Source organism: Acomys minous (assembly GCF_964271855.1).
Source record: "Acomys minous genome assembly, chromosome: 10".
Classification (NCBI taxonomy): domain Eukaryota; kingdom Metazoa; phylum Chordata; class Mammalia; order Rodentia; family Muridae; genus Acomys; species Acomys minous.
Genome location: NC_140491.1, coordinates 96970546 through 96984293, shown reverse-complemented (window position 1 = coordinate 96984293; position 13748 = coordinate 96970546). Strand labels below are relative to the sequence as shown.

General features: G+C 39.9%; 2 protein-coding genes across 9 annotated transcripts in view; one reads left to right on the top strand and one right to left on the bottom strand.

The window, feature by feature from the left end:
- The window catches only part of PSMD14 (proteasome 26S subunit, non-ATPase 14), a 91172-nt gene extending 86122 nt beyond the window's left edge, over nucleotides 1–5050 (bottom strand). Inside the window, exon 1 of the mRNA XM_084799407.1 lies at nucleotides 4899–5050. The gene's annotated coding sequence lies outside the window, so the exon portion shown is untranslated. The remainder of the gene's footprint in view (nucleotides 1–4898) is intronic.
- A 94-nt stretch (nucleotides 5051–5144) lies between these two features.
- The window catches only part of LOC311607564 (uncharacterized protein), a 137161-nt gene continuing 128557 nt past the window's right edge, over nucleotides 5145–13748 (top strand). For 4 of the 8 annotated variants that reach the window (XR_014782636.1, XR_014782637.1, XR_014782638.1 and 1 more), the window contains exons 1-2: nucleotides 5148–5438; nucleotides 7407–7462. Coding sequence is in view for 5 of the 8 variants with exons in the window: in XM_084799408.1 (XP_084655534.1) it covers nucleotides 7408–7462 (55 nt within the window). In the remaining 3 variants the exon portion in view is untranslated. Of the gene's footprint in view, nucleotides 5439–7406; nucleotides 7463–9266; nucleotides 9344–11351; nucleotides 11450–13748 lie in introns of all 8 variants that reach the window. The other 4 variants (XM_084799412.1, XM_084799411.1, XM_084799410.1 and 1 more) reach the window with 4 other exon arrangements.

Here is a 13748-nt window from a genome sequence, read left to right as displayed (position 1 = left end):
CTGTTTAGAAGAATAGAGAAGTCAATGTGTATAGAAAAACATTTAACACAACAATTGTAAACACAAACAAGCAAACAATGAATGCTACCTCTATCATCAGCTCGCACCATCCTACAACAGCTACCCATTTCTCTCACTTTGAAGCCACTAGGGCCTCAGAACACCAGGTATAGTTACAGAAATAAATTCATCATAATGGAGACAGGGACATACATTTTTCAGAATTTAGCAAAGAGGTTCACAAGCTAAACTGTGCACAGTAGCATAAATTTTTTTTTTCAAACATGGTTTCTCTCTGTAGCCTTGGCTGTCCTGGAACTCTGTAGGCCAGGCTAATCCTCAAACTCAGAAAGATCTGCCCACTTCTGCCTCCCAAAGGCATGCGCCACAACCACCTGGCCTTCAATTCTCAGAAATCAGAAGCAATGTAAAAGACGTGTAAATCTAAACTACATTTACACCTATCAAAGAACTGAGGACGTAAGAGCCCACTCATAATAGATTCACTTTGATATTTTATTTATTTTATTTTTATGTGTATGAATGCCTTGCCTGCATGCATGTATGTGCACCACATGAGTGCCTGGTGCCCCTTAAGGTCCACAAGAGAGTGTCAGATCCTCTGGAACAGGATCTACAAACGGTTGTGAGCTGCCATGTGGGTGCTGGGAGCTGAGCCTGAGACCTCTGTAAGAACAAGTGCTGTTAAGCACTCAGGCCCTCTCTCTCCACTCCTGATATGATAACTTCACTTAACCCATTTATTAGCACAATATGAAGTGTTTTACGTACCCAGTATAGCATTACATATACAGAAATATTCAGAACCCTTATCAGCAAAATGTAAAAAATAAGCATCTACTTGAAGGCTGATGACATGCCACTTAATCTTTCAGGGCAGTATCTAACTGTGGTGGAGCCACCTTTAATCCCAACACTTGGGAGGAAGAAGCAGGAGCACATCAGGGAGTTGAAGGACAGCCAGGACTACGTAAGTAAGTTCTAGGACAGCCAGGACTGTTAAAGAGAGATCCTGTCTCAACAAAACAAAAACAACAACAAAATTTTTAGATCGTGTTCATGTAAGCTTTAAATCGGTTCTCAAATATTTACAGGCACTACAATGGAACACTAGCTACCTAAAAAGCAGATCCTTCAAAGTTGTATTACTCTGGATTTTTCAACCTTTCAAACTTTCTCTGCAATACTAACATGTCAAAAAGTGCATAAACGTCATAAAAAGTCAGGAAGGAGTCATTCAGGCTTATCACTGTGTCTCCTATTTTACTGGCTTACTCCCCCTTCCTCGATGTAAATATTAATATTCTCAAACTAACAGTAAATCCTTTCAAACTACTCCGTATTTGTGATCTCACTATATTTCTACATCTTCAATTCCTCTATTCTCTGATTTGTGGAAGGTAAGAATTTCTTCCTCAGTTTTTTCCAGTATAATCAAAACTAAAGTTAATGTTAAATGTAATTCTTTCAATCAGATTTTTTTCTACCTTTTGGCTTTGTGAGACAGGGTCTCACTACATACCCCTGGCTGGCCAGGACCTTGTGACTACACAGGCCTCACATCTGCAGCAATCCTACCACCTCTGCTTCTTGAGCACTGGAATTACACATCTTAAAAGCAAGGTTGGAAGTCACCAGCAAGGCAGCTCAGCAGGTAAAGGGCCTGCTGCTTAGCCTCATGCCTTATTTTCAGTCCTAGAATCCACATGGTGGAATTGGTAAAATAACTCCTGCAGACTGTCCAGACTCTTCTTCCCTCCCCAAACCCCGTCTGTCTGTCTGTCTCTCTTACACACACACACACACACACACACACACACACACACTCAGTCACTGACCCATTAGAATTAGAATAAATAAATAGAATAAAATTAGAAAAAAAAAGATTCTAATCCAACCCCATTTTGACTAAAAATTGTCTTAGAAGAAATATGGCTATCTACTGCATTGTCACTAATTATAATATCTAAGCAAAATATTTGCTAAGTACTACCTTGTGCACTCAAATTTTAAGTATCCAATACAGAAAGACAGTACTACTTTCTCTAGAACTCTAGAACTAATCAACTTAGATTGAATCTAGACTTCACCAACCACTCACTGTATTATGTAGAACAAGCTACTTTCTTCTAGAGGTAGATGCTAAACTTCATCTACAAAATACATATAAGCTTGCCAAGTCTGTTATCCCAATACATCCAAAGTGTCTAAAACAGAGCCTGGAAGGACTATCCTTGGCACTCAATAAATACTGCCACTGCCACTATGGTTACAGCTCGCTTCAAACTGATAAACATCACTCAACCTAATGCTTCCATTGACAGCCGAGAGTGCTAAACTATCACAAAGAAAGTATGAATTCCCAGTAAGTGCAGCATGATCATGATTAAGTTCATCACAAGCAGACATGCTGTGGTACCCAGGTAAGGCTCTCAGAGGCAGACCCTGAATCATTAAGCAAACACTGCTGGTAACGCTGAAATCCGAAAAAGGCACAATTGCTTCTTGCTAATGGTTTTCAAGCAAATGATTCTGAACCTAAATACTAGGTATAAGGTTTATATGGCAAGTATAAAAAGATGAATCCAGTCATTGAGGTTATTAAAATCCAGCTTTTTATCTAACAGGTGAGACTAAAATACAAGAGCATGACTTCAAATTTTTCTTCTTTTGACAAGATTTAACTTTGTTTTAGACAAATCCAAGACAACTTTCCGTTTTTCACCAAGCATACCTTAACTACAGCTAGGTGAGCCGATGTGCATCTTAATATCTATTCAGATGTAACCTATACAACTTAAGTCATGATTTATTTGTATTATCTCTAACAAGGGAGGCATAGATATTAGCACACTAGTGGGTCTATGCCTGAAGACACTTCTGGAACTGGTACTACAATCTCAATTCATTGGGAGTCACTGGATATGGGTGCTGGGAACATGGGTCCTCTGCAAGAAAAGTACACATTCTTAAGCACTGAGCTTTCCCCCTAGGTCCTAAATTATACCGTTTAAACATTAAAAAATGAAGCACTTATTGAGCTAACATGGCAAGAAGGCCACCATTATATTAATTATCTTACTGACACTCGGTCCAGTTTCCAATTTCAGCATAAGCACTTGCCTCATTGCTTTACTTACATTATGTTTGCAGCAGTACAACCAACCTTGGGGCTCTGTGTTGAGGCACACACCTACAATGCCAGCACTGGGGAGGCTGAGGTAGATGATCAGTTAGAGGGCAGCCTGGGTTCTGTAGGGAGATACTATCTCAAAAACAAACACATAGAAAAAGCAGAACCACTACCCCTGCCCCCCCCCCCAAAATCCCACAGCTACTTTTATTCAAACTTAGAGAACAAGGTCTTTCCACCTGTCCTTGCCTGGCCTTTAATCAGTTACACAGACCAGGCTGGCTTCAAACTTGTAGAGAGATTTCAACCCCTATGCCCCACTTTTTCCTCACCTATGCTGGGGATGTCGAATGAGAACTATATTTCTTTGCTAATTTTTAAAGCCTTTTATATTAAATCTTTATTAATGTTTGGGTTTCTGGGTTTTGTTGTGAGACAGGGTCTCACCGTGTAGTCCTGTCTGGCCTGGAACTCAATGAGATCAGCCTGCCTCTGCCTCCTGAGTTCTGGGATTAAAAGGGTTTGTCCCTGTCTTAAGAGTTTCTATTGCTGTGAAGAAACATCATGACCACAGCAACTCTTATCTAAAACAAAAAAACAAAAAAATGTAATTGTGGCTAGCTTACAATTTCAGAGGTTCAGTCCATCATCATCATGGCGGGACATGGTGCTGGAAAAGGATCTGGGGGGGGGGGTGGTCCTATATCTTGATCCACAGGCAGCAGGAGACTGTGTGCCATACTGGCAAAGCTTGAGCATTATGAGACCTCAAAGCCCACCCCAAAATGACACACTTGCTCCGGCCAGGACACACCCATTCCAACAAGTGCCACTCCCTATGGGCCAATAGGGGCCAATTACATTCAAACTACCACAGTCACAAGGTGGAACTTCATTTTAGTTAGGTTTTTTTTTTCCCCCAGTCTGTGCTGTGATGGGATTACAAGCCTGTAATTGAAACACTTGAGAAACTGAGGCAGGACTGGAAGTTTTAAAGCCAGCCTGGCGCACATAATTGGTCCTAGACTAACCAGAGATACAGAGTGAAACAGTCTCCATATTAGTAAGTGAAAATTTCTTAAGGCTCTTTTGCAATGTTCTTTTGACAGACACTGAGCTCAACTCACAAGAAAACTTAATTCCAATAACCCACAGCAGTGATAGTTGACTTCTCCCTTACTCCAAAAAGGAAATGTAACCAAATCCACAGACCAGTACTCAAATGGAGCAATATAGCAAGTAATGGCATAGCAGGGATAACCACTTTATTCTGAAAATATTCATGATTAAAAGCAATTGCCTCTCTGAGGGTTTCAAAGGTTTTGGGACAGACAACCGATTAAGCGAACACGCGCTCTCCTGAAACTCTGTCCATCCTTTCTCTTTTGCTTCCCAAGACTGGGAGTTCTTCAACACAGGAGGAACTGAAGACGACCACAAATAGGCCATAAACAGGGTTCTGCCAGTTAGTTAAAGGTTCCCAAGCTTGGGAGAAACTGAAACATTTGCAGGGAGATGACAACCAGACCTGACCCTGCCAGAGACCCGAAGGTGAGGGAAGAGAGGCCCGTGGGGCCAGCGCTCCCCATCAGGCCCGGGACTCCACCGGCAACCTGGCTGGGCAACGTGACTCAGGAAAGTACAGGGCTTACGGCGGCCTAACGAGGCTCGCTCCCGGACCTCCCCAGGTCCGCCTCGGGGCTCGGCAGAGGCCGCCTGGACGAAGTCGCGGTCAGTTCCATACCTGGCCTTACGGCAACGCGGCGGCGAGGGCAGCGCCTCACATTCAACAAGGGCCTGGCTCCGAGAACCCGCGATGAATCAGCCCGATTCCATTCAAAAAGAGTCGCCCAGGCCTCTGCGGAGAAGTACTTCCGGGTTCCCAGCGCTCCTTCGGCTTCCTTTACTCCCCACGGCCAATTGGCGTCCGCTGGGGGCGGGAGTAGGGGGGAAGTCCGCAGGGCGCATGCGTAAGACGCTGCCGCAGCCTGTCCCCGGGCTCCGGGAGGCGGAAGTCAGACGGGCGGCTCCGCCCTTCTGTTTTTCTCACGGCGCGGAGGCTACTTCATGCACGTCTACCTGATCTGGAAAGTTTGAAGGTGGCCCTCCTTAAAAAGTAAAACCTTAAATTAAGCTTGTTCTGGTCATTCGAGAAGCAAAAATGTAAAGGTACGGGGGATGATTAGAGATTCACCCCTTCTTGCCTTCACTGCCTGAAAAGGGTTATAGATCTCAAGGAAAATTGACGGTTTCCCAGTCCTGCCTCTTACTTTCAGCTGTTTCAGTAAGTATGGAAACAGTATTTACATAACTATCAATAAATGACCTTTTTACCTTAAGATTTTCAAAAAAATAAAGTTACCCAAGAAATTAATATTAACAAGTTTCTATCACAGCACGGGACTAAGTAACAAACTTCCTTTAGCTCCCTTGCCATGTTTTTCATATATGCTGAAATGCATCTTTAAAGCGTTTCTAAATTTAAAAAAAAAAAAAAAAGAAAGAAAAGGTATTCCTAAATCAAAAATCACGATGGAGCTAGTGAAAGGAGGAAGAGACTAGATTACAGAATAATGCTTCTTCAGTAAATCTCACGAGGAAGACAGACCAGGAATATGGTTAAGACTCAGCCTGGAGAGGTGTCTAAGCCGCTGAGTGCTTTGGCTTTTGTTTCTTTTCCAGAGTAACCTAATTCATGTACCAGTATCCGCAATGGGCTGCTCATGCTTGTAAGTCCACCTCCAGAGGACCCAGTGACCTCTTCTGTTCTCCCAAGAGCACACACACACACATGTGCGCTCGCGTGCGCGGCGTACACAGACACACATACACATACATTTGTAAACAATATTTTTATTAATTCTTTGAGAACTACATAAACAGTTTAAACATATTCACTGCCACAACTCGTTCTATAAGTACCCCCTTCTCAAACCTTCCCTCTCTTCCCAAACAATTAGTCCAGTTGTGTCTTAGGAATGTGATTGATGGGGGGGGGTAGGTTATGATTAAAGAAAACTGACGTTTCCTCTCCCTACAGCTGTCCATAGCTCCTTGGCTACTGTGGGATTTAGTACCTACCTTCCCACCTCTATGCTGGGATTTTTGTCTGGCTTGAGCTTGCTTAGCTCCTTGTGCATGCTGTCACATCACTGAGTTCATATGTGCAACTGCCCTATTGTGCCAAAACAAAACAAAACAAAACAAAACAAAAAAAACCACTGTTTCCTTGATGTTACCCACCACCTCTGGTGCTTGCGATCTCTCCATCCACTCGGAGGAAGGGGTAAGATATGAATATATGGTTTAGGGCTGAGCACTCCACTCCAATTCTCTACACATTGACCCACTAGGAGGCCTTGTGTCTAATTGGCATCTACTACAAAGAAGCTTCTCTGATGAAGGTTTAGATATGCTCTGATCTATGGGTATAGAAGTGTTATTAGGATTTAAATACTGTGTCCACTTATCAGAATAACAGTATTGGCTTCTATGGCCTATCTAGCCACAGTTCTTGGCCCCAATAACAGTGCCAGGTATTGGTTCCATCTCATGGAGCAGACATTAGATGTGATCAAAAAGTGTTAGTTGTTGATGCTTGTTTTTAAACTCTGTATCATTTGAGGGTATTGAAGCCTCTACCTCCCTTCCACCAGCCCCTTGACCCTGGGTATGAGAAAGAAGTTTAGCAGGGAGAGAGGGTGCAGACCCCTTTGCTTCTCTCAGCTGTTTAGGGTCAGTTGGATTCTTTTGGGGCAATGCCAGTCTCCACCAACAGCGAACACAGCAAGCCATCTCCTCTGAGCCACTACGTTGAAACATTTCCCTCCTTCTGCCCCACCGTCAATCTCTGATCTTTCCAAACGGCTACATACCACATGCCTCCGCCATACTTTCTCTCTCTCTCCAGGCTCTCATATTTATCTCTCTCAGAGTCCTAGACCATGCCCCTCTCCCTGCCACACAAGGCCAGCCATGACCAGCTGGCAAGGACCACAGCCCGCAAAAGACTATTACCCTCTGTGGCCAAACTAAAGCCCAAACTAAAATCCCGCACCTGGGATTAAAACAAAACGTTATCTACGTAATGTAACTGAGTTTACAAAGAAACCAAAACTTCCATTATAGTTACCCTCGTAACATTTGTGCCACTATTAACATCAGTGAACATATCTTGTCAGGTCAATTGTTTTTATAGTTTGTAAAGTTCAGGCCTGGGTGAGACTGATAATTATATTTTTCTCCTTGGTAGGATGTGTTGTATCTTCCAGCAACATGAAAGTGGTCCAGTAGGGATGGAGCTTCCAGGTGAGTATAAGCTTGGTTTCTCGATGTTCTTTGACTCCAGTGTGTGGAGTCTTCAGCAGTTAGCGTCAGGCCATCAAGTTCTGAGGCATAACCCAAGTATTGACAAAATCCTATAGTACTTGGGGGTTGGTCTATATGATTCCACTGGCCAATAGCTCAAAAAAAGGTAACACATTTCTGGTACTAAGGTTTTTATTCATTAGCCTGTGGAATCTAGTTGAGGTACTATCCCTCATTGTAGGATAACTCCATTAAACCTCTTTTCATATATATATATATATATATGTGTGTGTGTGTGTGTGTGTGTGTGTGTGTGTGTGTGTATCATATAAAATGTATGTTTTATCAAGTTTCTATAATACTAGGATACAATATTGAAAGATTTATTTTTATTTTTTTTGTTTATGTGTATGTGAGTATGTCTGTGTAAATAAGTGCCACTTCTGTAAGGCTGAAGAAGAGGATAAATCCTGTGGAGCTAGAGTTACAGACAGCTGTGAGCCTTCTGACATGGGTGTCAGGAATAGAACTCATCTTAACCACTGAGCCACCTTTCCAGTCCCTAAGAAAATAGTTTTAATGTGTTCTAAAAGGTAATGAAAACCATGTCTGAAGAACTAGAAGAAATTTGGAGAAAGATGTACACCAAAAATTAATAAGAAATAACTAGCATGATGGTGCACACCTTTAATCCATGCCCTTGGAAAGAAGAAGGAGGCAGATTTCTGTTAGTTCCAGCCAGCCTGGTTAACAGTGAGCTCCAGGGCTACATAGTGATACTCCTTCGCAACAAAACAAAACAAAACAACAAAAAGCAAAAACAAAAAATTTAAAAAGTATTTAAAATAACAATTATTTTAAAGACATAAATTCTAGAATTGAAAAATATATTAAGAAGAAATTTTTACATAGTGGGTGTTAAGAGCAGGTTTAAGCAGTGGAAGAAAAAAATAAGCAAATTTAGTATGGGTCATTGAGATTATCCAATCTGAAAAACACATAGAAAAAAAGAATAAATATGAACATATCTACAAAGACCTGTGGAACACAATGAAATATTAAAAAATGAAAAAGACTAAAAGAATTCTATATACAGGATAATTATACTTCAAAACCAAAGGTGATATTAACACATGCCCAAAAGGTATGTATTAAAGAAAAAAAATGAGGATTTGACAATAGGAAATCTTCTCAACAAGATATACTAAAGAGAGTCCTTCAGTGTCAAATAAAAAGGCACCAGATACTCAAAACCACATGAAAGAATGAATATTTATAAAGATAATTACATAAGTAAATGTAGAAGACAAGATATATGCATATATATGTTTGTAACTCATTTTCTTACTTGATCTAAAGGACTAAGTAAAACAATTATAAGTCATAATTTATAGGAATATTTTATATAAAGTTATAATTGTACGATGACAACCAAAAGAAGAGGAAGGAATACAGCACAAGACTTTCATAAAGTATTGAACTTAAGTAGATTTATCTAAACTACATAAATTAAATTATATTTTCCAGAACAATAGTCTATTTATACTACAAGAATGTACATACTAGGTTTAGCAGATAGATATGATTCTGTAAATAGGTAAGGACTTCAGAAACTTCAGAGACCTATAGAATATGGCATTTAAAGATGTTTTTATTATTTTAAAAGTACATTGACAATAAGACAGGTTAGCTCCTGGCAACACCCAACCTACCTCAAATAAGATGATGAGTATCAAAAATCATCCTTATGGAGATGGCTTCAAATGTGGCAAAAAAGTCACCGGGCAAAATGTCCTTGTTTCAGCCACTGACAGAATTATGCCTAAAAATGGACAAGCTTGAATGCAGGCAGAGTCAATGGCCAAACTCTGCCAAGAAAGGGTAAGCAAGTCCTCAATAGTTCCTTCCTCATAAATATGCCTGTCAGATATACTGGGCCAGAACACTGAAGATGTCCAACATTATAAAGTTTGGGTGACTGTGCAGGCAGCAAACTGTCTCTTGTCATACTTTTTTTCACTTTGGAAGCTGCTAACCTGCACTTCCTGTTTACTCAGGTAATTAATTTTATTCCTTCTCAAGTCTTGAATGGAATTGAAGGACAGTTTAGTTTTACAATTGAGCTTAGTTATTTAGGGGTTAAGAAGTTTTAGGTCTAGATAGATATTTTAAGTTGATAAAGATGAGATAGGATAGATACAGATATTTCCAGAGGTGTGTTTCCATGGTGATTCTAAATATAGCCAAGTTCACGACATCACTGTGGCACATACCTGAAATCCCAGCACTGTGGAGGCAGAGGCAGGAGGATTGCCGCCAACCTAGTCTACATAGCACATTCTAGATCAGCCACGTCTACAGTATGAGACATTTCTTCAACACCAGAGAAGGAGAAGCAGAGGTGGGGGAGAAAACACTAAAGCTGGCAGGAGTGAAGAAATGTAGGAACAGAGATCTAACATGAACCAAGTAGCTGCGCTTGAGATGCTGGGGATGGAATGTGTGCTATTCAGGAGCTTCCAAGTTCCTCTCCCTGCTTGTCACCCCTTTCTGTAGCCTCCCTTCTTCCCTTGTTAATTCTACTCCCATGGTAGTTTCATAGCTTTAGCATATTCCTTTGACTGTGGCACTCTGCTGCTTCCTCTTTTTTCCCACTAACTTTTCCCTTAGCTAATCTCTGAAAACCCCAGCAGGAGGCCTTCTCCTTACTGTGCTCTTTCCAAGCCCCACACTCACTGCCTCTGCTGTTGTGGCACTTACCTTCTTTGTACAGGGGGATGCTTCATGAGAACAGATCTGTATTTGCCTGGCTCACCGTCATCTTCTTAGTAGCACCTGACCTGGGAGACCTTTTCAATAGATTCAAAATCCAACATTCACTGGATTCCTGGCATAATCATAAGGAGATATTTAAAGAACGTTCTCTCTAATGCTCAGTGAATAAGAACACCGGCTGCTCTTCCAGAGGACCTGGCACCCGCATGACGGCTCACAGTCGTCTGTAAGCCCAGATCCTGGGAGTCTGATGCCCTCTTTTAGCCTCCTTGGGCACTAGGCACACATGTAGCGCCCAGGTATATCTGCAGGCAAAATACTTGTACACATGAAAACTTCAATATTTTTTAAAAATTTAAAGAACTTTCTCTTTAAAGCGTCTTGTTGGCAAAATATAAGTGCTAAAAATTGGGAAAGAAGAAAAGGATGAAGGGAGGGAGGGGAGATAGCAAATAACAAATGTAAACCGTGCCTTATCAGTAACTCCATTAAACGTAGATGGAAGAAAGATTCAGTCATAAAGCAGAAATTGTCAAAATGGATGTTTAAACATGTTCCAAATATATTCCATCCATAAGAAATACATTTTATATTGAAGGACACAAAGGGTGGGGACTATGTTAGGCAAACAGCAATTTAAAAGACACAACAATTCTTTTAGACCTTTTTTTTTTCTTATTTCTTCTATAAAAAGAGTCTTAGCATGTAGTCTAGGCTGACCTTGAACTTCCAGTGTAGTCCAGACTGGTTTCAAGCTTACGATCTTCCTGATTCAGCTCCTGAGCACTGAGATTATAGGTGCATGCTACCATATTTGCCTTGTGTTAGCATTAAAAAAAATTAACTTAAAAACTTAAAGCTGATAGAGATGAGATATGATAGATATTGATTGTCATTCAGAATTTTAGATCACCAAGATAGGAAAGATGTTTTCTTTAAGTTTGCCAAATACAAATAGCCAAATCACTCTGAATGTAACATTTATATAATTCCTGATTGTTTCATGGTTCTTCTTGCTATATGTAGTTAACTTATTTATGTGTAATAATATAATAATGTAAATGTTCACATAAAAAAGAAATATAATAAAAAAGAAAAAAAATTATTTTCCCAGGGTGGCAAGCATACCTATAATCCCAGTGCTCAGGAGGCAGAGGCAAGAACACTATGAGTTCAAGGCCAGTGAAAAGAAAATTATATGCAACAAGATGGGTAAATTTCTAAAATAGCATCATGATGAGTACATACTATAAAACACTACATTAAACTCTAAAACAAACCACGTGTGCACACATACATGTACTTGTGTGTTCTGTGGACAGAAGATCACTTGCCTTGGTGGTTCACAGTGTAGAATTCTCTCTATAGGAGCATAACAGAACTTTCTGAATTGTTGTTAGTGTTCTATATATTTATTGTGGTAGAAGCTTGTCAAGATTCATGATCATGACTCTTTGGGTTCGGCAAACTGAAAATGGGTTGTTGATTTAAATCAGGTTTTTTATGCCTTTAGGATCTTTAAACCTAGAGCTCCTTTCATCTCTTGTTCTTCCTCTCATTTCTACCCCCACACTGATCCTACATTTTGGGTTGGGGAGTAAGCAGTCAATACCAATTTGTATAATCTTATCCTATAGCCCTATTTATAAGCCTTCATTTACTTACCTGCCTTTCATCAAAACTTTAAGTATTAAAAGCAGAAGAGATACCCTGGTCATAGTAGATACTAAAATTTAATATCAAATACTAGGTATATTTATCCAACAACTCTATCATACCTACAAAGAATACTTTAAAAGATTGAAAATATTTAAAACCAAGATAAAATTCCTTTTTAAATAGTAAATTCTTTAAAAGCAAACAATAAAACTTGCATTGCTACATATTTGATGGGAACATTACACACTAATGATAACGCATTCATCTTTTAGGTTAGGCCCAATGTGGTTTTAAGAACACTGTAACACAATGAATCGCGTTTAATGTGCTTCCTAAAACTTACATTGCCAAAAGTTCACATCACTAAATGTGTAGTGTACTCTGTTTTATCAGAGTAGAATTTTCTGTTCATTTGGTAGTCTCTGAACTTCATGTGTCATTGAATGAATGCATGCCTGAGTTATTACCATTACTGCATTTATGTTTAAAACCTTAAGATGCACCAACACACTGCCTTTGTAATAAGAACCTCTTCCTATTTCTAAAGTGCTTAGCAGACAACTACCCTCAAATTCAGATCTGATGGTGTGCCTAATAAGTTATAACAGCAAGTTTTTCATTAATCAGGTTTTATCATTATAATGTTTAAAAAAGAGCTGTTGCCATTTACATTGTTGAGAAATGTTTGGAATTAATTTAAGGGATACTTTCTGTTCAAAATTCAAAAATGGTTTTGATTGTTATACCTAATTATAGTTTTTGAGCTATGCAGTTTATATTATAAATAAATATAGATCCAGCACAAGGAAAAGAAAAAATAGGAAAATATTTACATTTTAAAGTACAGTGAATTAATTTAATGTATAAAGCCAATAGAATAAATGTTACTTTTGCCAGATGGTATTTTACATTTTGATAAAAAGATATATTCTTAATCATATATGTCAAGGAAAAGCGACCATATGTTGTTAAACACTTCCAATTTGTCATTTAATTTAAAAGGCACTTACTGATATTGCCATGTTTTTTTTTTTGATGATGTGGTATAAGTATTCTTGATGTCAATTAAATTTAATCTTTCCAAGTAATTTTCTTTTTAGTTCTCCTCAAATGTTTGAGCAAATAATTCAATGAAGAAAATAATTCAATGAAGAATTAGCCTTAACATCTACTAGGAAAAAAAGACACCCTATGGAGGGCAATTCTGAATCTACAGTATATATACACATTCCTAGTGGGTGGGAATGTCTCTGCATACCTGGGCCTCTAGAACGCTATCCCTTGTGCTCCAGAAGAGCAATGCCTGGGCCTCTGGAACGCTATCCCTTGTGCTCCAGAAGAGCAATGCCTGGGCCTCTGGAACGCTATCCCTTGTGCTCCAGAAGAGCAATGCCTGGGCCTCTGGAACGCTATCCCTTGTGCTCCAGAAGAGCAATGCCTGGGCCTCTAGAACGCTATCCCTTGTGCTCCAGAAGAGCAATGCCTGGGCCTCTGGAACGCTATCCCTTGTGCTCCAGAAGAGCAATGCCTGGGCCTCTGGAACGCTATCCCTTGTGCTCCAGAAGAGCAATGCCTGGGCCTCTGGAACGCTATCCCTTGTGCTCCAGAAGAGCAATGCCTGGGCCTCTGGAACGCTATCCCTTGTGCTCCAGAAGAGCAAGCAGAGAGTACAGAGGAACTCGACTGACTCATATGTGCATGGAGGAACCTGGGACAGTCCAAAGATTTTTTTTTTAAAGTGGTGATTATATTACAAAACAATTTTCCAGTTTACAAAAAGGGTTTTATTGAAACAAACCTTATGGATAGAACATAAATAGCACTTAACCTACATGAAACAATATATTAGACA